The following is a 24639-nucleotide window of genomic DNA, read 5'->3' on the forward strand; positions in this document are numbered from 1 at the left end:
AGTATTCACCAATTAAAATAGTTACTGTTGATGGCTAGATCCTTCAGATATTTGGGGTAGAATACTAGCATTTGCTTTTGAAGCTGTCATAAGTTCAAAATAGAGGGTATGATTTATACTGATATATTTGTGGTTGGAAACTTTAATGTCGCCAAAATCTTTCCAATTGACATCTGAGTATCTCAATTATGTTTCTGGTCAATTTATTATTTTAAAACACCCTGCCAGACCATAGTGCTTTACAAAGTTGACAGCATATTGCTGATGACCTAAATTATTATTCAAACTCATTGTAAGTGTTCTAAGTGCTTCAGTATACAATTGCCCATTTTGTCCATTTGCAGTGCATTTTAGGTGTGCTTTATTGCACAGAAGGGTTATTTCCCCCCAGCCCAAATAACCCACAAAATAAATGTTTAAGTGTTTTAAACTCCACTCCCTAGATTTATTTTATTTTTAGATGCAAAGCACCTTCCAAAACATCAGAAAGTGTGGTCCAGTTTCCATTAGGGTTTCTTCCGGGTAATAACGCCTTTCCAGGCTACACTTGAAGCTGCATTCCACCATGATTCCACTGGCTCTGAGCTTCCCACCCTCAGCTTTCTTTCAACCATTATTTCCTCCTATTCTCTGGTTTTCCCCTGTTCTGCTTTGCTTCAGTTCAATTTCTTTCTTTCTAGTCCCTTCAGATCCATAGTTTCTAATTATCCTTTAGGTCTCAGTTTCAATATCACTTTCTCAGAGAGATATTTCTAGATTCTTTCCTTCCTGTGACATTCGATCTCTCTGCTGTATTTAGTCATCATTGTGCTTTCCCATCATAACTTTTATACCTTATTGTAATTATATGCTTCATGTTTGTGTGCCCCTGTAATACAATCCATAACCTTGAGGGCCCATGTCTATCTCATGGCACCTATAATCAAACATTAATACTTGTACCTTGAAATATTCACACAAAATATGATAAATGTACTATAAATAGCCTCAAGTCCGTTCAGGTTCTGGTTTTGCTGCCACATAACTCTAGTTGGGTTGGGCCACTGATGAATTATAAAGAAACGTTTAAGTTTGGAAGTTTGGGGCCTTTGGAATTACTAGGCAGAGGACCATGGTAGGCACACATCTTGGTGGAATGCTGACTGTTGAAGCATCTCTTGAATGTCTCCCTTCATCCTCAGAACCATCATTAGGTCAGGCCACTGCTGTCACCTGGATTGCAGAGTGTCCTCCTGTTCAGTTCCTTAGCAGTCCATTCTCCAGAGTGAATGTCCTAAAACAAGTTTTGGTCATGACACTTGTCTGTGTACATACACTCAGTGGCTTATATTGCCCAAAAGATAAAGTCCACATTTCTTAACCTATGGTACAAGCGCGTTATGATCTGGGTTGTTTGCCTCTCAGTTCTTCAATAGCCTTTCCCTACTTTTCCATTGTAAGAACATATCTTTCATTTCATAGTCCTACTTGCCTGCTAGCTGTTCCTTCTGTCTGGAATAGACCCTTTATCCTTCCTCCATCCTTACATCCTTTTCTATCTTTTCTATTTTGGGGGGTTTGAATTAGATGTCACTTCTAAGGAAGCTTTTTCACCCCAGTTCTAAACTAGATGCCCCACCTTTGTATTTGGTCAATAACTTATACTCCGGCTATATTGTGATGTGATTATGCCACTAATTCTTTAGAGAAGGTTTCTCAATTTGGGCACTATGGACATTTTTTATATGCTTACCTGGTGACCTGATGTTTAATACTGTCCTCTGACACTTGACCTGTTTGCCTCTGGTCCTTGACCTCTAATACTCGCCCTGCTTTTGGGAGTCAATTCTAGGCATGGTTCTAAATAACTTATACTAGGTTTCTCTACTTTGGCATTATTGACATTTGGGGCCAGATAAATCTTTCTTGGGTGGGGGGGGGGCGTCATTGTAAGCATCATTGTAGGATGTTTATCAGCATCCCTGGACTCTACCTACTGGATGCCACTAGTACACCCTCCCCTACCCCATTATGACAACCAAAAATGTTTCCAGACATTGTCAAATGTCCCCAGGGGACACAATTACCCCTAGTTGAGATCCACTGGTCTAGACAGAAAGTTATTTGAGGCAAAGCTATGCTGTGTGGGTCTTCATATCCCTAGCTTGACACACATGGGTCCCCTTAAATGTATTGAATTAAATTGTTGAATAATGTGGGGATGAAGGTACTGAACAGGAAGGGGATGGATAGATGGACAGATGGAGAGAGAGGTAGATTAGCTCTCTCATGAGGTGGGTATAAGAGAATATATAGCAAGTGCTTTTTGAGGGGCTGAGCTACCACACACAATGGGCTCACATTCCGTTCTGCCTCTAAATGACTACTTTTGCCTCTGGTGCCATCCCCCAAGGACTGCTTTCCTGCCCTAGAGCTGCAGGCACAGAATTTCCTGATTGCTCAGAGACTGCCTTAGAATCAACCAGGAAGCATTTGTTAAGCACTATGTAAGTAACACGTACAGATATAAATCAGAAGCAGTCTCTGCCCTCGAGGTGCTTTGGCCCAATGACAAAGACTCTGGTGGGTTTTGTCTCTGTCCACAGTGCCCTTCAACCTTCCCTTCCTGGCATATTTCTATTTCTCCTATTCCATTGAAGTTATATTAGGCCTTTCTACTGTGTTGTCCTATAACACCTATTCTTTTCCTTCATAGCATTTTTACAATTTTAATTATATAGTTTTTCCTATGTTTATTTAATATATTCATTGAGACTAAACTCTGAGGAGGAAGGGAAATGCATGTTTTGTTCATTTATGTTTCTCTAGCTGGTGGCATAGTAACTGGCACTTCGTAGGCATTCAATACATAATTTATATAAAAACGAGAATGCATGTGGTATGACCTCCAAGAACCCATGTTCGAGTGGAGGAAACAGTGCATACTTCCTTGCCAAGTTCTCCACCAAACAAACAAGAAAGTACAGTGTTGAATTTGGAAGTAAAATGGGAGAATAAATTGGGCTAGAAGTATCTGGGTTGACTTTATGAAAGAAAAAAATTAGAAAATATAGAATATTAGGAAAAATATAAGTAAAAACTACTCATAGCCAAAGGCTCAATATCAGGAGGCAACCACTTGGTAAATTTCAGTCTCTGTTGCTTTTCCTATTCTTTAAAATGCAAGTTGCTTCATACTTTGAAATATTTCACGAACACAGAAAAATAGAATAATATAACCTCTATACAGAATAGTTAAATCTTAACATTGTGTATTTTTTGCTTTACATCAAAAACTTAAAGTTGTATTAAAAATATTGCACAGATAGTTGGTGCTGCCTGTGAACCTCTCCCAGATGCCATTTTCCATTTTCCTTCTACAGAAGCATCATCCTGAAGCATCATTCCCTTGTATGGCTTTCTACTTACATTATATGCATGTATATTTATAAGCTGTGTGTTTAGTTTGAGGATCCCAAACTTTGTACAGTATGGTATCATATGTGTGTATATTCTGCAACTTGCTTTTTCATTTTAACATTCTCTATAAAATATATCGATGTAGATATGTGTAGCAGTAATTCCTTAAGTTTTGCTTTATGGTATTCTAGGATTATATTGTGTAGTTTATTCATTCTGTCAGTGAAATTTTTGGACATTTCCATGCTTTGCTATTAAATATGTTGCTATGAACATGTGGCACATGTTCTTCTTGTGAATGGTTAATAGCTTCTCCAGAGTTTGGATCTAGAGGTAGAATTGCTTGTACATAGGTATGTGCATCCTTCAGAAGAATTGTACAAATTTCAGTGTCTAACATCACTATCTGGGAGTTCCTATTGCTCCATATCCTTGCCAAGTCTTGGTATTGTCAGACTTTCAAATTTTTGCTAATTTAAAATATATTTTCTTGATTTCTGGTGTATTTGAGCATCATTTCTAATGTTTATTTGGCTATTTCAGTTTCTTCTTTTGTTATGATTTGTATTTCTTACGATTTTCTATTAGATTTCCCCCTTCTATATATTTTTATGTCTTTACTAGAGGCCCAGTGCACGAATTCGTGCACAGGTGGGGTTTAGCTGGCCCGGCCCCAATCAAGGTGGATCTGGGCCGAGCCTGTCGGGAGGAGGAGGTAACTGGAGGTTTGCCAGCCGGCCCTTCCCAATTGGGGCTCGATCAGGGCTGGGCTGGCTGGGGGGAAGGGCTGCAAGCGATTGGCCGGCAGGCCCTGCCCCTGGTTTGGGGGGGCAGCCGTGGGGAGGGGCTGTGCATAGTGGGCCAGCCGGCTCCACCCCGATTGGTGTTGGGGGGCCGATTGGGGGCAGAGCTGGCTGGGGGGAGGGGCCACGGGCCAATTGGGGTGGTGGGGGTTGATTGGGGGTGGTGCCAGCCATGGGGCAGGGCTGTGGTTGGTGGGCCGGCCAGCCCCACCCCAGAATGGCGTGAGGGGGCAATCAGTGGCCCCCACCCCAGAATGGCGTGAGGGGGCAATCAGTGGCCAGGAGCCTGGGGAAGGGGCCATGGGTGGTTGGCCAGCCAGCCTTGCCCCTGATTGGAGTGGGGGGGGTCGATTAGGGGTGGAGCTGGCCATGAGGAGGGGCCGCAGGCAGTTGGCCAGCTGGCCCTACCCCTGGGGGGGCCAATCTGGGGTGGGGCCTGGCGGGGAGGAGGGGCTGCAGGAGGTTGGCCAGCCAGTCCTGCTGCCTATTGGGGTAGCGGGGAGCGATCAGGGGTGGGACCGGCTGGGGGGAGGAGTTGTGGGCCAATCAGGGTGGTGAAGGCCCATTGGGGCGGGGGGCTTCCAGGGGGAGGGGCTGCAGGAGGTTGGCCAGCTGGCCCCGCCCCTTATTGGGGTAGGGGAGGCAATCAGGGGCAGAGCTGGCCAGGGGGAGGGGCTGCGGGCCAATCGGGGTGGTTGGAGCCCACAGGCATGGGGCCAGCTGGGGGAAGGGCCATGCGGGGGGGTTGTCTGGCCAGCCCCACCCCACTGATTGGGCTGGTTTGATGACCGCAGTGGGCATCATAGTGACTGGTTGTTCCGGTCGTTACAGCGTTCCGGTCGCTGGCTTTTTATATATATAGATATGTTCTGGTTATTTTATTTATCTTTTGTTGATATTTAAAATTTTAAATATGTTCTCCCAGTAGCTTTTCTTTCCACTTTATGTGCTTTGTTGTGTTCAAGTTTTACTTTTTAATTAAGTCATATTTGTTAAGTCTGCTTGTTTATGGTTGGTGCTTTTTGCATCTTGTTTAATAAATCTTACTACTGTGTACTTTGAGGTTATAAAGAGATTCTACCATATTTATTTTTTCTAAAAGTTTGCTCTGCTCTTCAGCATAAGTCAAATCCACATGGAATTTATTTCTGTGTGTGGGTATAAGATAGGGAATAGTTTTCCATGTGAACAAACTAGTTGCACAAGCCAGCCCGTCTGATGCATAGTCCATCTTTTCCCTCACTAATTTGTATGCCGTTTAGACTTGTATTCAGTGGGATTGCTCAGTATGTACAGGTTCTGCTACATTGGTCTGTAATATATTCTTGTGTCACTTCTACACTGTCTTACTTACTGGGGCTTTATAGATTTATATACTGTATTATGTATGGCCCTGTGGTAAAAACCTTTAATAGATGGTTATGGTTGGAACTTAGTTTCTGGTGATAGAATACTGGGTGGTTGCATTAGGAAAATAGATGGACATGATATTGTGTAGGGTTTTAAGCAGAACTTTGAGGATACAGATTAAATGTGTGTGCCTATGGGGCCCAGTGGGTTCCTGGATGCTGGTGGGAATAGCAGTAGGGACTGGGCTGTGATCTTTTAACACCAACCAATGGTTTTTTCCCCAAGGGGACTAAGAGTCTCAAAATGTTAGTATTTGTGCATTCCCTACAAACTTGTATATATGCTTTATGGTGTTTTTTCTGGAGAACTTTCTGTTACTTTTCCTTAAAATGTTATTTACCCTCTTGAAACCTCACCAGATGCTTCAGACTTGTATCACCTGAGAAAGCCTTTAGAACCCCATTCATTGCTTTGGTGTTACAGCCTTCATTTGAAAATTGCCATTTTCTTTTTTTAGTTAATGTGGCACTTTAAAAAAAACCACACACACACTTTAGTGTTACTCCCCCTACTTTGCACTGAATTGAGTCATAAAAAATGAATGCTATTTTTAAATGCTATTATTCTTTTGAAGAAAAGGTTCAATTTAAAATGTTTGTCTAAACTGCAGGGAGTTTCTATCAACTGTGCTTGCTCCTACTAAGAATGAGTAACATGACCTTTCTTTGATTTTAGAGAACAAGAGCGATGTCACGATGCTCCAAATGTATGTCATCTTCCTTGTTTTGGTGGCATTTGAACTCTTATTAAGTAGAACTGAGTTAGTAAGAATCAAATAACTTAGAGAAAATTGGCAATATACAGGTCATTAAGCCCTCTGGTGCTTCTGTGATGTTTGAAAAAGAACTGTTAAAAGAGATGCAGAATGGGGAGGAAGAGTAAAACAAAAACTATGTTTTTCAAATTGAAAATGTCTTTATTCTCTTTGCAAACTATAAAGTACAAAAAGTTTACACAATACCAAAGGGTATAAAACAGCACTACCCAGCAGAACTTTCTGCAGTGATGGAAATGTTTTGCGCTGCCAATACAGTAGCCATTAACCACATGTGGCTATGGAGCACTTGAAAGGTGACCAGTGCGATGGCAGAACGGAATTTTAAATGGTATTTAATTTTAATTAATTTTAATTTAAACAGACACACGTGGCTAGTGGCTATTGTACAGGACATTCAGAGTGACAGCCATTTCGGAGTGTACCTTTCTGTGTCTGTCCTTGTGTATCTCTTGGTCTCTGTCTGCTGCCTCATCCCCATTTCTTCTTTCTCTCTGTGTCCTACCTATCTCTCCTATCTGTCTGTTTTCCTCTCACCTTCTCTCTGTTTCTTTAGCTTTTAGCCTGCCTTGCACATACTCTCCCTGCCTACTCTCATCTGCCAGCCTACCTGCTGCTGTCCTTACCTGCCTCATTCTTTCTCTTGCTCTCTCTATGTATGTGTTATATACACACATAATCCATTCTGTTCAGTAGGCAGGTTTTTCTGCTTAGTTACATATCATGGACATTTTCCTTTTTCGGTACATATAGATCTATCCAAGTTTTTGTTTTTGTTTTCAATTATAGGATAATTTCAGTGGAATGAATGTACCAGTACTTATTTAACCTGATAGGCAATAGATTGTTTTCATTTTTTTCCTCCGTAAATGTATGTATATTTTTAGCTACTACAGTTTTTCCTGTTATAATTTTTCCTGTGTGCTCTTTGAATACTTTGTTGTTGTACATGGGATAAGTTTGTTCAAAACTATGAAATCTGCCTTTTGTTTTGTACTTGGGTACCTGTTGGAATTCACTTAGCACTTCAAATAAAGACCCCTCTAGAGTCACTTACCTATAGCTTCAAGGACCATATTAAGGTTGCAAGTCTTTAACAGTGCAGTGTGCTAAGGAGAAAGAAACTAGAATGCTTTATTGACATGAGTGTCTGCCATTGCTGTCTATCTCAGGTTGGCCAAGTGCAATTGCATCTACCTTTCTTGTGGCCATCTTGGCAAGGGTGTTTGTAAAGGCAGCAGCAGGCTCACCCTCTGTCCACCCCCTCCATCTTTGCTTCATGGTCAGAATTCCATTTGGGAAAAATACTTGGGGCTCCAGGTCTCTCTGATCTCTCTTAGATTTGGAAGGAAATCTTAATTCCTTCCCAAGGTTTAATTGTAATTCTGGCCTAGCAAAGAGAATGGTCATGTCCACCAAAGGAGGCAGCTTGGCGGGGAAGCCTCAGAGAAGTTTCTGGTAGCAGTAGGGGTGGGTGAGGGTCAGCGGAATCACTCTCTAGCTAACACCTCAGTTCTGTCGAGTAGACAATTTTTTTGCCACATCTCCCAGAATTTTCTAAAAATATTCTGTTGCCACTCATCTGATAAAGACCCTTATGTCTTTCTAAAATAACTTGTTTAATGAAATTCCATGTAATAGTTGCTTTTCTTATTTAGCAAATGGGCTTTCATACGCTAAATCTGTTTTTAAAGTTTATAATATGCTGAGGTCATTTCCAAGTGGTGTTCCAAGTGATGATTAAAGATTTTTGTGTTTATCTGAAAAATATTTTTCTTAAGGACAATGATGTATTTATAGGAAATAATTAAAATAATGCTGCTTGGAAAACAAAGGGCTTGCGGAACACACATCTGATCTGCTTTCCCCTTCATTAGTTTAGTCATTTCCAGCACAGAAATTGTAGTCCTTCCCTTAAATAATTACTTTCAAGGACCAAATTCAAACTCCTGAATGTCCCTGGATACTTTTACCCTTTGCACTCGCTTGCTTTTTTCTCGATTCCGTTATTCTAATGCTAACCGTGTCGAGTCACACTCGACATCCGAGTGCAAAAGGTTAAGAAAAAACTAAAGAGATAGCAATGTTATAAGGAATAAAAAGTATATGGAGAGCTTTTATTTTACTGATTCTACTAAGAAAAACCACCCATACCACTTTGGGAAATTCTTGTACTCTGCTGAGATTAATTTGTGTACTTAGTTTTAAGTGACTATAGGAACAGTATCCTCTCTTTAAAAATGAGTTGTTATTTTCTTGCAGAAAACTTTAGTTTATACCTATAGCCATATTATATTGTCAGATATCTGGAAGTCCAAAGCATATTAAATCCTAAATATTAGACAAAACAATAAAATCCTCTCTAATAAAATGGTAATATGCAAATTAACCATCACTCCGCTACATAATCCACGCCCACCAGCCAAGCCACGCCCACCAGCCAATCAGGGTGAGTATGCAAATTAACCCCAATCCAAGATGGCTACAGCCACAGAGAGCAAGGTTTCCCAGGTAACAGAGTAAGCCAAGCTTCCCATAGCCGTTGCAGGCCTAAGCCTCCACTCAAGCTACAAAGTTTCAATTATAGAAGGTAAACAAATTCAAACAAATGGCGGCAGAATGGAGCTTGAGAGAGCAGGCCAGGGTTGCCGGCAGCAACAGGGGAAGCAAAGCTTTCTGCACACCCTGGCCGGGCCCACCCACTTAAGGCTACAAAGTTTCAATTGTAGAAGGTGAATTAACTGCCACAGAAATGGCTGCCGGAGCCCCAGGCTTGCCTCCGCTTCAGGCTACAAAGTTTCAATTGTAGAAGGAAAATAAATTCCAGATACCAGGGCTTCCCCTTGGGTTGCCAGGGGGCGTGGCCGGCCTGCAAACCACCACAGCCCCCTCGCTCAGGCCGCCCCACACCCCAAGGGAATCCCCACCCTTATCTGTGACACCCTTCAGGGCAAACCAGCTGGCCCCCACCCGTGCACCAGGCCTCTATCCTATCTAATAAGAGAGTAATATACAGATTGATCATCACTGCAACACACAATATAGCTGCCCCCATGTGGTCAAAGATCCTGCCCCCATGTGGTCACAAGATGGCCACCACAAGATGGCCAGCAGGAGAGGGCAGTTGGGAGGCACCCGGCCTGCAAGGGAGGGCAGTTGAGAGGGACCAGGCTTGCAAGGGAGAGCAGTTGGAGGTGATCAACCCTGCAGGAGAGGGCAGTTAGGGGTGACCAGGCTGGCAGAGGAGGGAAGTTGGGGGCAAACAGGCTGGCAAGGGAGCAGTTAAGCATCAACCAGGCTGGCAGCAGAGTGGTTAGGGGGTGATCAGGCTGGCAGGCAGAAGCGGTTAGGAGCAATCAGGAAGGCAGGCAGGTGAGCAGTTGGGAGCCAGCAGTCCTGGATTGTGAGAGGGATGTCCGACTGCCCGTTTAGGCCCGATCCTGGTGGGATCGGGCCTAAACGGGCAGTCGGACATCCCTCCAGGAGTTTCAGATTGGAGAGGGTACAGGCTGGGCTGAGGGACAACCCCCTGCCGTGCACGAATTTTGTGCACCGGGCTTCTAGTATATTAATATTGATTTCACCCTCTGCTTCTTTCAGAGCTAGCCTGTATTATGCCTGTGTTAGGAAAATTTTTTAAACCCTATGATCATTTATTCATCAGAATATTTCTGTGTGTGTGTCAGAACAATTGGTAAGAATAAACTTTTTTTAAATTTGGAAGTTTGAAGTATAATTAGAAAGTCAAGGCAAACTAGAAATGAGGTTTAGCATGAGGATTTTTGGTTTGTTTTTTTAAAATCAAAATTTAGATTAATAATTGAAATACTTTTTATGTTATTTCACATAATAGAGAACCAGGAATGTCATTGACAAAATAATAACACTAATTGCTAACATTTATTGACTACTTTCTATGTGCCCAAAAACTCTACTGTGCACCTCACATCTAATATTTCTTCAATGCTCCCTTTAATCCTGTGAAGTTAAGTACCTTTGTCACCCCCATTTTAAAAAAAAGATTCTGCAGCTTTGAAAGTTTAAGTGGTTTGCCCACCAACTAGAAAATTTCAGAGCTGGAATTTGAACCCAGGCAGGCTGACAAACAAAGGAGAAAGCTTCCAGCACCACAGGTCATGTGACAAGGTCTCTCATGAAATATGGGCTAAATGTTATGACAGTTAGGTGAGTACATCAGCCAGGAAACAACATAACTGAAAGTGAAGCCCATGAGCAATTACTGAATGCTTTCTTAGTGCCAAGCATGATTCCAAGCACTTGATATCTTTGTCTCATTTCATTGGCACCCCACAAGGGAAATATTATTTCTACCCATTTTACAAAGAGGCTTAGGAAGGTTAAATGACTTGCCCTTAGTTGTGCTTCTTGTAACTTCTGAAGTTGGGATAGTGAGGATGGATTAACATCGATAGGAAAGATTTTTATTAGTTTAGAAGGTTTTGTCAAGTTCTGTTCAGTTAAATATTTTAGTCATTGACTAAGATCTATAATAATAAAAGTGTAATATGCTAATTAGACCGGACATCCTTCCGGACGAAGCTACGGAGGCGGGGGCCGAGGCAGAGGCGGCCGTGGCGGCAGCGGGGGAGGCCAAGCCCCTTGCATGAATTTCATGCATCGGACCTCTAGTGAATATATATAAAGGGCAAATTTCAACTGACAAAAAGCTGAGAGAGACTATATAAATTGGAGAATGGATCAAATATTCAAAAAGATCTTTTTTATTTGTTTCCTATTTACACATAATTAATACAATCATTTGTTCAGAGGTAATAATAAAACAGTACTAAAATTCAGTCTCAGCATGTTCTTCCTCCCAGGAGCACATCTGCACCTTTCCCCTCCCACTCCCCTCTCCTTCCCCCACAGGCCTGCATCTCCTAAACTCTAAGGGACCCCATAAGGCTTGCAACCAGGGCAGCAATGGACAGTAGCAGTTCATCCTGGACAAACACCCTGAACCTCTCCCCAACGCCCTCTTTTCTCTGACTTCTTAATGAGCCAGAGTTGCCCAGCCTAGGCTCGTTTCTCTACCTACTTCCTCTCCTGTTATCCTAGGCCAGTGATGGCGAACCTATGACACGCGTGTCAGCACTGACACGCGTAGCCATTTCCGATGACACGCAGCCGCTGAGGCGGCCGCATGCCGAGGATGAAACATTTGCTGCTCCTGAGGATGAAACATTTGCGAAATAATGTTTTTTCCTCAAAGTGACACACTACCCGAGTTATGCTCAGTTTTTTGGCGAAGTTTGACACACCAAGCTCAAAAGGTTGTCCATCACTGTCCTAGGCCCTTCCTTGTTTCACTGTCCCCAGCTTTAATAAACATCCTCTAAATTAAAAAATAAAATTCACCCTCACCTCTGCCAGAAACCAGTCCATCACATTATCCCAGTCACACATAGTTCAATTTTGTTTATCTTTTCAAAGAACCAGCTTGTGGGGGGGGGGGGGGGGGAGGGTCCCCTCAGCCCGGCCTGCACCTTCTCGCAGGGAGCAGGCCTAAGCCGTCAGTTGGACATCCTTAGCGCTGTTGCGGAGGCGGGAGAGGCTCCCACCATTGCTGCTGCGCTTGCCAGCCGTGAGCCCAGCTTCTGGCTGAGAGGCCCTCCCCCTGTGGGAGCGTACTGACCACCAGGGGGAAGCTCCTGCGTTGAGCATCTGCCCCCTGGTGGTCAGTGTATGTTAGCGACTGGTCGTTTCGCTGTTTGGTCGATTTGCATATTAGCCTTTTATTATATAGGATAGGATAATGTGTCATTTAAGGCTGTTTCCTTGTTGATTTTCTGTCTGTATTATCTATCCATTGATGTCAATGTGGTGTTAAAGTCCCCTATTATTGTATCTTTCTGTCTCTACCTTTATATCTATTAACCTTTTGCACTCGGATGTCGAGTGTGACTCAACACGGTTAGCATTAGAATAAAGGAATCGAGAAAAAAGCAAGCAAGTGCAAAGGGTTAATATTGGCTTTATATATTCAGGTGCTCCTACATTGGGTGCTTCAATGTTTACAAGATTTATATCCTCTTTTTGGATTGATCCATTTATCATTTTGAAATAACCTCTTTGTCTCTTGTTACAGCCACTGTTTTAAAGTCTTTGTCTGATATAAGTATTGCTGCCCCAGCCTTTTTTGGTTTTTATTTGCATAAAATATCTTTTTCCTTCCCTTTATATTCAGTCTGTGTGTGTATTTTGATCTGAAATGGGTCTCTTGTAGGCAGCATATGCACAGGTCTTGTTTTTTTTTTGTGTGTGTTTTTTTTTTTAAATTCATTCAACCATCCTAGGTCTTCAGGTTAAAGCATCTAGTCCATTTACATTTAAAATAATAATAATAATTAGCCACATCAGCAGGGCTAAGATAATTATTGATAGGCAAGTAGTTACTGCTATTTTATTGTTTTCTGATTCTTTTTGTATTTCTTCTCTGTTCCTTTGTTATACTCTTGTTCTCCTCTTTTATGTTGATGACTTCAGTAGTATTGTGTTTGGATTCCTTTCTCTTTATATATTGCAGTTTTTTAATTTTGTGGTTACTACGTGCTTCATATATACCAAGTTATGTTTATAGCAGTCTGTTTTAAGTTAATGGTCACTTAAATTAGAAGACATTCTCAAGTCACTACAATTTTTCCTCCCTCCATATTTTTTTTTCATTATTGTTTACTTCTTTTATATGTGTGTTTGTGGCTATCCCTTAATTTATTGTTGTAATTACACATGATCTTTCTACCTTTGTCTTTTAACTTTTATACTAGCTTTATAATTGGTTGAATAATTGATTTTTTAAAAATATATTTTTATTGATTTCAGAGAGGAAGGGAGCGGGAGAGAGAGATAGAAACATCAATGATGAGAAAGAATCATTGATCGGCTGCCTACTACATGGCCCCTACTGGGGATCAAGCCCATAATCTGGGCATGTGCCCTTGACAGGAATTGAACCTGGGACTCTTCAGTCCGCAGGCCAATGCTCTATCTACCGAGCTAAACCAGCCAGGGCAATTGACTTTATTAAGTGTTTGCCTTTGTCAGTGAAAATTTAATTTTCTTATTTGCATTTCTGACCTTTTGTTTTTTAAAGATGTCCCTCTAACATCTATGATAATAAAAACATAATATACTAATTAGACCAGACAGCCAAATGACCTTCTGGACATCCTTCTGGATGAAGCTGCCATGGCAAGGGCCGAGGTAGAGATGGTTAGGGGTGATCAGGCAGGCAGGTGAGCAGTTAGGGGTGATCAGACAGGCAGGCAGAGTGGTTAGGGACAATCAGGCAGGCAGGTGAGTGGTTGGGGGCGATCAGGCAGGCAGGCGAGTGGTTGGGGGCAATCAGACAGGCGAGTAGTTGGGGGTGATCAGGCAGGTGAGTGGTTAGGGGTCATCAGGCAGGCAGGCAGAGTGGTTAGGGGCGATCTGGCAGGCAGGTGAGCGGTTAGGGGTGATCAGGCAGTCAGGCGAGTGGTTAGGGGCAATCAAGCAGGCAGGCAGTGGCTAGAGGCAGTCAGGCAGGCAGGCAGGCAAGCAGTTAGGAGCCAATGGTCCCGGATTGTGAGAGGGTGCAGGTCGGGCTGAGGGACTCCCTTTCCCTGTGCACGAATTTCATGGACCAGCCCTCTAGCATGTTGTAATACTAATTTAGTGGTGATGATCTCCTTTAGGCTTTTTCTTCTCTGGAACATATCTCTTCTTCAATTCTAAATGATACACTTGCCAGGTAGAATAATCTTGGTTGTAGGTCCTTACTTTTCATCATTTTTAATATTTTGTGCCAATCTCTCTTGATTTGCAAAGTTTCTGTTAAGGAATCAACTGACAATCTTATGGGAGCTCCCTTGCACATAAGTAAGTATTTTTTAAATTGATTTTAGAGAGAGAGAGAGGGAGGGAAGTTAGGAGAAAGAGAGAGAGAGAGAACCATCAATGTGAGAGGGAAACATTGATCGGCTGCCCTACTTGCCCTGGCTATGAATTGAACCTGCAACCTTTTGGTATACAGGATGACGCTCCTACCAAATGAGCCACCTAGCCAGGGCTGTCTTTTTGTTATAGCCATTCTGGTGAGTGTAAAGTGGTATCTCATTGTGGTTTTAAGTACATTTCCCAAGTAACTAATAATATTAAGAATCACACATACACAGAAAAATATTCCAACTCAATAAAAAGACAAATGACCTAATTATTTATTTATTTAATTTATTTATTCATTTGTTAGAGAGAGATAGAGAAAGAGAGAGAGAGAGAGAGAGAGAGAGAGAGAGAGAGAGAGAGAGAGAGGAGAGAGAGATGTGAGAGAGAAAATTGATCGGCTGCCTCCCGTAACCCCCCGGGCCGGACCGGGGATTGAACCTGCAACCTAGGTATGTGCCCTGATCGGGAATTGAACCCACAATCTTTTGGTGTATGGACAACGCTGCAACCAACTGAGCCACACCTGCAAGGGCCAAATAACCTAATTTTCAAATGGGCATTTTTCCAAAGAAGATATGTAAATGGCCAGAAAAAGATGCTCAACATCATTAGGCATTAGGGAAGTGTACATCAAAACCACAATGAGCTACTACTTCATAGCCACTAGGATAACTTTGATTTTTTTTTTTTTCCTTAAGGAGGATTTAGAGAAATTGGAACCCTTATACTTTGCTGGTAGGAATGCAAAATGATGCAGCCACTGTGGACAACAGTTGGGTAGTTCCTCAGGCAATTAAGCATAAAGTTACTATGTGACCCAGTTATTTCACTCCTATGAAAATACCCAAGAGAATTGAAAACATATGTTACACAAAAAGTTGTAAATGAATGTTCATAGCAAATTATTCACAGTAGCCAAAACGCAGAATTAATCCAAAGTCTGTTAACTGTAGAATGGATAAACAAATTGTAGTAGATCCATACAATGGAATATTATTCAGCCATAAAAATGAAGGGAATACTGATACCTGGTACAACATGAATGAATCTTGAAAACATGTCAAGTGAAAGGAGTTACACAAAGAGGCCACATTTTATATGATTCTATTGATATGAAGTGTCTAGAATCTGCAAATCCATTGTGTATGTTCTATTGATACAAAATATCTAGAACATGAAAGCCATAGGTTAGTAGTTGCCAGGAACTTGGGGTAGAGAGAACAGGAAATGACTACTAATGCATATGGGATTTATTTTTAGATGTGAAACCAATGTTCTGAAATTAGACAGTGATGGTTGCACATCTTGTGAATATACTAAAAATTATTGAATTGTGCAATTTAAAATGATTTTTTGGCATGTGAATTATATCAACAGAAAACTCTTACCTACAGCTGTTATACTAGTAAAATTAATACAATTTTCACAGTTGGTTAAAATTGCTATTTTATCATATACTAGAGGCCCAATGCATGAAATTTGTGCAAGAGTAGGCCTTCACAGTCCCGGCTGCCCTTGCAGCCCTGGCGTCATCCGGAAGGTCATCTGGACGGTCGTTCTGCTATTCAGCCATTCGGTCAATTTGCATATTTCACTTTTATTATTATAGATACCATTATGTTTAATACAGAGAAGCATTCACAAGTATTTTGAAGGACTGTGATACAGTGAGAATAGATTATTTCATATTGAACTAATAGTGTTTGAAATGTGTTCATAGTTGTACTAGAATGCTGTTACAAAACTCTGAATGCGAACTTTTATTTGGTGTGTACTCTGAACTGTTATTTTAGAGTACAATATTAAACATTTGCATAAAGTTAGACAGTAATGAAATAATATCTAAGTAGTAATTTGTATTAACAGATTCCAGAAAACTTTAAAACTTTAAAAAGACCCAAATTTCTAATTGAGATGTCCTTGGCATCAACATAAATCTTTAAAATGCTTTGTGGAAGAACCTCTCTTATCTATCCTCCACTTGTCCAGTTTGTTGGATTACCACTCTCTCCAATCCCTTTGTCTTAGGACAGTGGTCGGCAAACTCATTAGTCAACAGAGCCAAATATCAACAGTACAACGATTGAAATTTCTTTTGAGAGCCAAATTGTTTAAACTTAAACTTCTTCTAACGTCACTTCTTCAAAATAGACTCACCCAGGCCATGGTATTTTGTGGAAGAGCCACACTCAAGGGGCCAAAGAGCCGCATGTGGCTCGCGAGCCACAGTTTGCCGACCACGGTCTTAGGATATACTGAATGGTCATGGCTAGGAAATGACACTGAAGTCTGGTGACGCATCTGTTCTCACTAAGTTGTATGCTAACAAAAGTCAGCTGTGTTTATTCCTAAATCTGTTTATGCCAGTAGTTGTAGTAATCATAATTATGTAGTTTGACTAAATATTATATAAACTGATGAAATAAGAGTGCAAAAAACATTAAATATTTGGGAACATAGAGGCATATTACTTAATACTTTTGAATTGAGTCTAGGCGAGAAACTAAAAATATTGGGTAAAAAGTTATAAAAATGTTGATGCATTCTGTGCTCAAAATCTTTTAAATTTTTGTTCTACTTTAAAGAAATGGAAACTAGAACTTATAGTCATGGTTTATGCCAAAGACCTGACACATCTGGAAAGAGAAAATCATGACCCTATATTGGAAGACTGGCAAACAAATGGACATTTATGCAGTCTAATTTGAAAGAAAATTTTTTCAGAATTGAGTATCATTTTTAATGACTCCTCTTTAACTGAATTTTTTTTCGATTTACCATCAAACTACCTGGTATGGTTGCCTCAGATAATAGGGTTTCTCCTCTGGTTAATTAGAAACCAAAGAACTGGATTACAAGGTAGGAGACTCATGGTCCCACCTCCGCTACTTAACTAGTCACAATAATTTAAACTTTGATTTTTTTTCATGTATTTTGCAATACTTTTGAATTTAGCAAAATAGCTTTGTTTACATTCTAGTGATTCCTAATATCAAAAAGAGTAAAGAGTTAGAAAACATATTTCCCTCTTTTTAGTATGCCTTTCTCTTCTCCTTTCTCTCTTTCTGTCTTTGTTTTCTTTTCCCATCCTCCTTTATTCCCTGCCTTACACAATTGGGAAATTGGAGTACAGTATACTTTTTATCTGTTAAATAAAACATTTATGCCTTAGCTGGTTTTGCTCAGTGGGTAGAGCATTGGCCTGCGGACTGAAGGCTCCCGGTTTCACTTCCAGTCAAGGGCACATGCCTGGGTTGCGGGCTCGATCCCCAGTGCGGGGTGTGCAGGAGGCAGCCGATCAATGATTCTCTCTTGTCACTGATGTTTCTATCTCTCTCCCCCTCTTCCTTCCTCTCTGAAATCAACATTTTATATATATATATATGTTTACATTTAATATGTTTACAAATATTCTTAGCATTTAAATCAGATGTTAATTTGTGGTTCAAAATTAGAGTTTCTTTTTGACCCAGTAGTTGCTAAATATGGGAATCATCTTAGCTTAAAATTAATTCTCCAGTCAGTTCTTACTCTCTGAGAATCATTCATTTTTAGTAAACTTGGAAAATGCAATTGTTCAAGCTGTTAAAAGACTTGGGTTTGGGTCATTTTACTTGGAGAACTAATAAAATTTTCTAGTTCTTTATATCTTTTTATATGGCAATTTAAAAGCCACATGTGTTTTAAATTTTGCTAATTCAAATTTTTATTTATGGATGGATCACAATGAATATTTCAGAAATAGTGTTTACTTAAGTATTAGTTGTAGTACTTAAGAATGCATCATTTTTTAAGATGTTAAGTATGGAATTTGTTCCATGTTATGTTCATTTGAAACAAATCTACAGTAAACAAGTTAAAAAATAAATAATCTCACTGGCATTTTTAGAACTATAATTGCCACTTCAAGCATAGAACAGTTATGTAACTTTTCCTATATAGTGTATTCTCAGAATTTGGTATTCTTATAACATTTTTGCTCTGTATTTTATGGTGATATATAAAAATCCAGCTGCTACAAATAAAAACCCTGCTTAGAAGTTGTTTATTTAAAACACTTTTACCTGATGTCAAAAATGTTCTTTTATATTCAGTACTTCTGTGACTAGATTTCATTTTTTTCTGGTCTGGAGATTAATTACAGTTAGTTACACTGTGAGGGTTTTCTAAAGCGGAACAAGGAGAGGGTTTCCTTCATCTGCCACGAAGCAAGCATGTTCTACTAACTCCTGTTAAGCACTAATGTTAGGTTATAATTGCCTAATTGACATGGTCTTGACCTCCAGGAGATACAGGGATATGATTGAGTTGTCATTGGAACCCCAATGCCCATCCCAGTGCCCATCCCAGTGCCTAATGCTCTGGGCCTTCAGTGTGGATGTTAAAAAATTGTATAAATGGATCTTTTCACAGCTTTATCTTCCTCTTTCTCACGATTCTCCCCTCCCCCAAATTTTTCTGTCTCTCCCAATTATTTGCTTCAACGTATTGGCATTTTTGGCACATAAATATTGTGTTATTGTTAAAGAATATGGTCTCTAAAGTTGGGAATCCTGGCTTTGATATCTCAAATTTAATCTCTCAAATTTGTTTCATTTTTCTAAGCCTTAGTTTTCTCATCTGTAAAATGAGAATAATACCTACCCACAGAGAGGTCATTAGGGAAAAATTAAGGATTGCAAAGATGAGGCTTAGTGCCAAGCTTAGTAGAAATGTAGTAAATAGTCTACCCTTTTCTTATTTTCACTTGTCATTTTCATTTTTTAAGTTATGAAACTGAGTCCCTGAGAGGTTAAGTATCTTGCCAAAAATTAAATCTCTATATCTCTAGCCACCCGTTTTTTTAGAGCTCCCTCCAAGGGTCCTGTAGATTCTCAGTTTACTTTCATCTTCCCTACTACTCATTCCAGCTTTTACAACTACCCAAATCTAAAAGCCTCCACCACTCTCAATTCTTTATTTTCCTTTACCTTTCAAATTAGCCAGTCATCAAGCCTTGATATTTTGCCTCTTAAATGTTAATTGGAATTTATTTCCTATTCTGCATTTCTACCATATTAACTTAGTCCTTCAGCATTTTAGCAAGAGATTTTACTAGTTACCTACCTCTGCCAGAATTACCTTTCTAAAATACCAATCTGATCATATAGAGTCCATATTACTTCACAATTGTGCTTTAATTTACTACACCAGCTTGTCTTCTGCACCCCCCAACCCCATGCCATGCCCTTTCTACACTGGTCCCATCAAACCTTTGCTGTTAGGCGATAACTATTCATACCACTATACTTTGATGAGAAAAATTTCCGTGCCTACCAACTTCTATTTACCCTTCAAGACTTTCCTAGTTTACCCAAATAAAATTAGGAATTTAATTCTTAGGTTCCTATAGCACTTCATACCTACTTATATTCTGTTATTTTTCACACATGGTGTAATAGTTTGCTACTGACTTCTCGTCCCACTCATTGGGCAGATGACTTATTCTCTATAAAATGGGCGGGGCCCCACTAGATTAATGAATCTCAACCTGACTATACATTAGAATCACTCTATCAAGACCAATTGTATCAAAATTTTTGTAGATCCTCCCCCTTGCCCTATCAGGGATTTTTTTTTTTCTCAAATGATTATCATATTGTGAGGAAGGTTAAGAATCACTTATACTAGATCTTGGTTCTAAGATACCTTTCAGTTAAGATATTGTTATTCTATGAATTTACACAGTCTTTTAAAATATAAGAACATTCGAGTAATCAAACCAGGAGTTAAATTAGAAAAAAATAGAGGAACAAAAGCAAATCTGTATTACATATATATCATTATAACAGTGTTATAATTTTTATTTGGAATTCTAAATATAGAGTCAAGAAATCAATCCACATATACATGGTCAGTTGACTTGCAACAAAGGTGCCAAGGCAGTTTAGTGAAGAAAAGATTACCTTTTCAACAAATGGTGCTGAGACAATCAGATGTCTTTATGCCAAAAAAGAAAACTTTGATTCAGATTTCACAACATATATAAAAATTAACCCAAAGTGGATCATAGACTTAAATGTAAAACAGAAACTATAAAATATCTAAAACAAAACATGAGGTAGTCTTTGTGACCTTGGGTTAATCAAAGATTTCCTCGCTTCAACACTAAAAACATGTTTCATAAAAGAAAAAAATTGATAAATTGGACTTCATCAAATTCAAAGCATCTGTTCTTTACAAAACACTATTAAGAGCATAGTAAGATAAGGCATTGACTTGGAGAAAATATTTGCAAATTACATACCTGATAAAGGACTTTTGTCCAGGATATATAAAGAACTTTCAAAATGATAAGAAAATAAACCATCTAATTTTAAAAATGAAAATAAAATAACTAAAATAAAAGATTGATCATAATCAAGTGTTGGTTAGAAAGTGAAACAAGTGGAGCTCTCATTCACTGCTGGTAAGAGTGCAAAATGGCACAACCACTTCGAAAAACAGTTTGTCAGTTTCTTTAAAATCTGAACATGCAGCTGCCATATGATTCAGCCCTTTCATTCCTAGATACTTGCCTAAGAGAAGTGAAAGCATGTATCCATATAAATACTTGTACAAGAGCCCTAGCCGTTTTGGCTCAGTAGATAGTGCATCGGCCCTCGGACTGAAGGGTTCCGGGTTCAATTTCAGTCAAGGGCATATACCTCGGTTGCAAGCTCGATTCATGGCCCTGGTCAGGGTGTGTGCGGGAGGCAACCAGTCAAGGTGTCTCTCACATCAATATTTCTCTCTCTGTCTTTCCCCCTTCCTTCCACTCTCTCTAAAAAAAAAAGAAAAAAAGAAAGAAAAAATCAATGGAAAAAAAATACTTGTATAGGAATGTTCATAGCATCTTTATTTTCTGATAAGTAAAAACTGTAAAAAACTCAATGTCCACCTATAGATGAATGAATAAACAAACTGTGGTATGAAATGCTACTAAGCAGGCAACAGTTTTATCAAATGTTTTGCCACTGAATGATATGGACCGCCATCCTTCTAGCTTTCAGTAACAGTTTTTTTTTGCTGCCCACTGCTCAGTTCCTAAGCCACTGTCACATATTTAGGGTTTTTATTGTGCCTTTGGCGCTTCAGTTATTGATTTCTCTGTCAATCAGGTTAATTTGTGGCAGTTAAGATAGATTTTCAAGCCAGACTGCTTTTTTGTTTTCATCAGCTTTTGTCTCATTTTAGGATTCATTAAAATCTTTAAGTAATGACACCAGTAACTATAACTTTCCTTTATACTGTCCAAAATATCATACAAAATACTTGCAACTTTTATTTACCTAGTTGTTAGATGGGAAATATGTTGTTCCTGAGTGTTGTACAGGAACCTGAGGTCCAGAGAGGGCAACTGTCACATAGCAGTGAAACAACTAGTACTAAGGGGTCCCATTTTAATACTTTTGTGCAAATTGAAGAAAAATAAATGTGCCACATACTTACGCATTCTTTATTTTGACAGTCTCTTCAACAGACCACATTTAAGAGGTGTCTTGGACTCCCCATTGCCAGTGGCTGGAACACAATGGATCACACAGGGGCACTAGACCCTGAGGATGAATTGGGACCTTTAGCCCATCTTGCTCCAAGTCCTCAAAGTGAAGCTGTTGCCCACGAATTCCAGGAACTCTCCTTGCAGTCCAGTCAGTACTTACCCCCTCTGAACGAAAGGAAGAATGGTGAGTTCTTCAGCATGTGCAGTGGGGACTTTGATTTGATTTAGACTTTGTGAGCCCAGTTTATTTCTCTTTGGTAGTAATTTTGTTGTTGTTGTTGTTGCCAGTTACATTTGGCAGTTTGTCACACAGGAGAGAACCTCGTAGGGGTACTTCCTCATTTTGGGTAACAGGCAATTTCCATCCAATTCTTCCATTATTTCCCCATTATCTTTAGTAGCAGCATTCTCTTTGGAATGAGCTTTGAATGCAACCATTTTAGCACCAGCAGAAGATTTCATGCTAGAATGGTATTGGAAAGTAGCTTTCTGTCCTGATTCTAGGGAAGATAGATTTGTGGAATTATATAGGTTCTCCTCCCAATTTCCCCATCTCCAATGTGTTGCACCTTAATTTCAGAATTGGCAAAATTTGCACTATTTAATGATCACTAAGAAAATAAGAATGTTTTATTTGAGTATTTTTATTTTAATGAGTATTAGATATGGCCATATTTTCAGTCTTTGGCTGGCTCGTCATTGTATACAGAATGAATATTTTCTATTAATTTGTTATCTGTTCAGGAAATTTTCATTGATTACAGAGACATCTCAGAGTTTCCAAAAACACAATACTGCCAATTTTTAACGTAAATTAATAGAAATGATATAACTTACTCTTAATACTTAAAACATAAAACTAGCAAATATAAACTATTAAAATTTGCAAACACACTTAATAAGTATGCATATTAAAAGTGCGGGATTAAGAATTTCAACTGGATTTACTGTGCTTTCCTCAGTTCTGATGAGTGTTATATTCGCAAATATATTTTTTTAATTTCACTTTTAAAAGCCAGAAGAAATAAAACTGGTTTCCTATACAACACTTCCTTGTTATTTATTTTCTGGGTTCTGATTATTTCCCAATTCTTTTCATTATTGACCTTATCTTATTCAGGAAAATGGATAAAAGATATATGCTACTATGCATAGTTTTTTAGTATATGTCTTTGGAGTATAACTTGTTCTCCCTTCAATATGATATCTGATACTTGTTGTTAGGCACAACTCTTGTGCAGTTTAATTGGTACACAGCAATATTTTGGCTAAGGTGCTCTCAAAGCCTTCATGAGGCTGTGGATGACAGATAGATGATGGCTTTAGAAACTTCCATCAATTAAAGGCCTAGCTTTATCTTAGTGTCTGAGAGAGAATAACCACATTTTCTGAAACGTGACAAAATGTGATCAAACTTACACAGTACACTTGGATCAGTGTAATAATGTTTAAATTATTACCTGCAAAACAAGAGGGTTGATTGGTTATAAAATTATCCTAATATACAATTGCTTAAGAAGATGGTTATATGTATGGTCATATGTAGTAGAGGAGAGAACTGAAGTGTGTGAAATAAGTTTATATTCTGTGAAGATTTACTTGATTCAGCTCACCACATTATCTTATAAGAACGTTCTCTTGAATATGTATGCCTGAATATAAGGTAAACTCAAATACAAGGTGGTCTCCCCTTATAAACTTTTAGGGAGGTTGATGAAATGGTAAAAGTTTTAATTTTTTAATTTAGTTACATATATATAATTTAATTAACATTTTATGAAGCAGTACATTAATATAGAAGAATTGCTTTATCCATGCTCATATTTTATAAAACCATCTTGCTCAAACTCTATCCATGAATCTTTGTGGTGTTTTTATCATCAGTAGAACCTCTTTGTATCATCAATGTAGCATGAAAATCCAGGGTGCATCTTCATTTCTGTCTCTCTTGTTTAAATTACAGCAGTTGTTGAATGCATGCATAATCTGACACTGAAGATTTTATGTATAAACCACAGGTACCATTTACAAAACAGTGGGCCTGCAGTTTTTTTGTTTTATTTTTTTGTATGTGTCTTATATATTCATGATCTCTCTTAACACAGTGGTTCTCAACCTTTCTAATGCCGCGACCCTTTAATACAGTTCCTCATGTTGTGGTGACCCCCAACCATAAAATTATTTTCGGTGCTACTTCATAACTGTAATTTTGCTACTGTTAATGAATCATAGTGTAAATATCTGTGTTTTCCGATGGTCTTAGGCTCTACAGCAGCGGTTCTCAACAGAACCGCTAGCAGGGTCGCCTAAGACTATCGGAAAACACAGATATTTACATTACAATTCATAACAGTAGCAAAATTACAGTTATGAAGTAGCAGTGAAAATAATTTTATGGTTGGGGGTCACCACAACATGAGGAACTGTATTAAAGGGTCGCGGCATTAGTAAGGTTGAGAACCACTGCAACATAATTACTCAAGTTTTATCTGTGATTTACATTTTATGGGGCTGTAGTTTCTGTTTCTGAATTTAATCCCCCCCTTTTTTTTAGTAGTAATGCATTCACAGAGTTTAAAAACTAAAGGGTACAAATTGGTAAACAGTGAAAAATAGGTCACCTTAGCCACCAGTTGCTTCCCCTCAATTAGCAACTGTTAACTTGTGTTTTTTTTTTCTGAGAAAATGCTATTTGATTACTTTTTTTAAAGCAGTTTTGAAAGTCTTTGTAACAACATCCAACACTTTTAATTTTAAGGTTATAACTTAGGAATAATTAATGTGTT

The 24639-nt window shown here is 39.2% G+C and overlaps 1 protein-coding gene across 2 annotated transcripts in view; it reads left to right on the forward strand.

Annotated features, from left to right (window-relative positions):
• The window catches only part of MRTFB (myocardin related transcription factor B), a 210559-nt gene that overhangs the window by 52941 nt on the left and 132979 nt on the right, over positions 1 to 24639 (forward strand). For both annotated transcript variants that reach the window (XR_013814782.1, XM_079794277.1), the window contains exon 3: positions 21821 to 22037. Coding sequence is in view for 1 of the 2 variants with exons in the window: in XM_079794277.1 (XP_079650403.1) it covers positions 21884 to 22037 (154 nt within the window). In the remaining variant the exon portion in view is untranslated. The remainder of the gene's footprint in view (positions 1 to 21820; positions 22038 to 24639) is intronic.

This window comes from Cnephaeus nilssonii (assembly GCF_951640355.1).
Source record: "Cnephaeus nilssonii genome assembly, chromosome: 2".
Classification (NCBI taxonomy): domain Eukaryota; kingdom Metazoa; phylum Chordata; class Mammalia; order Chiroptera; family Vespertilionidae; genus Cnephaeus; species Cnephaeus nilssonii.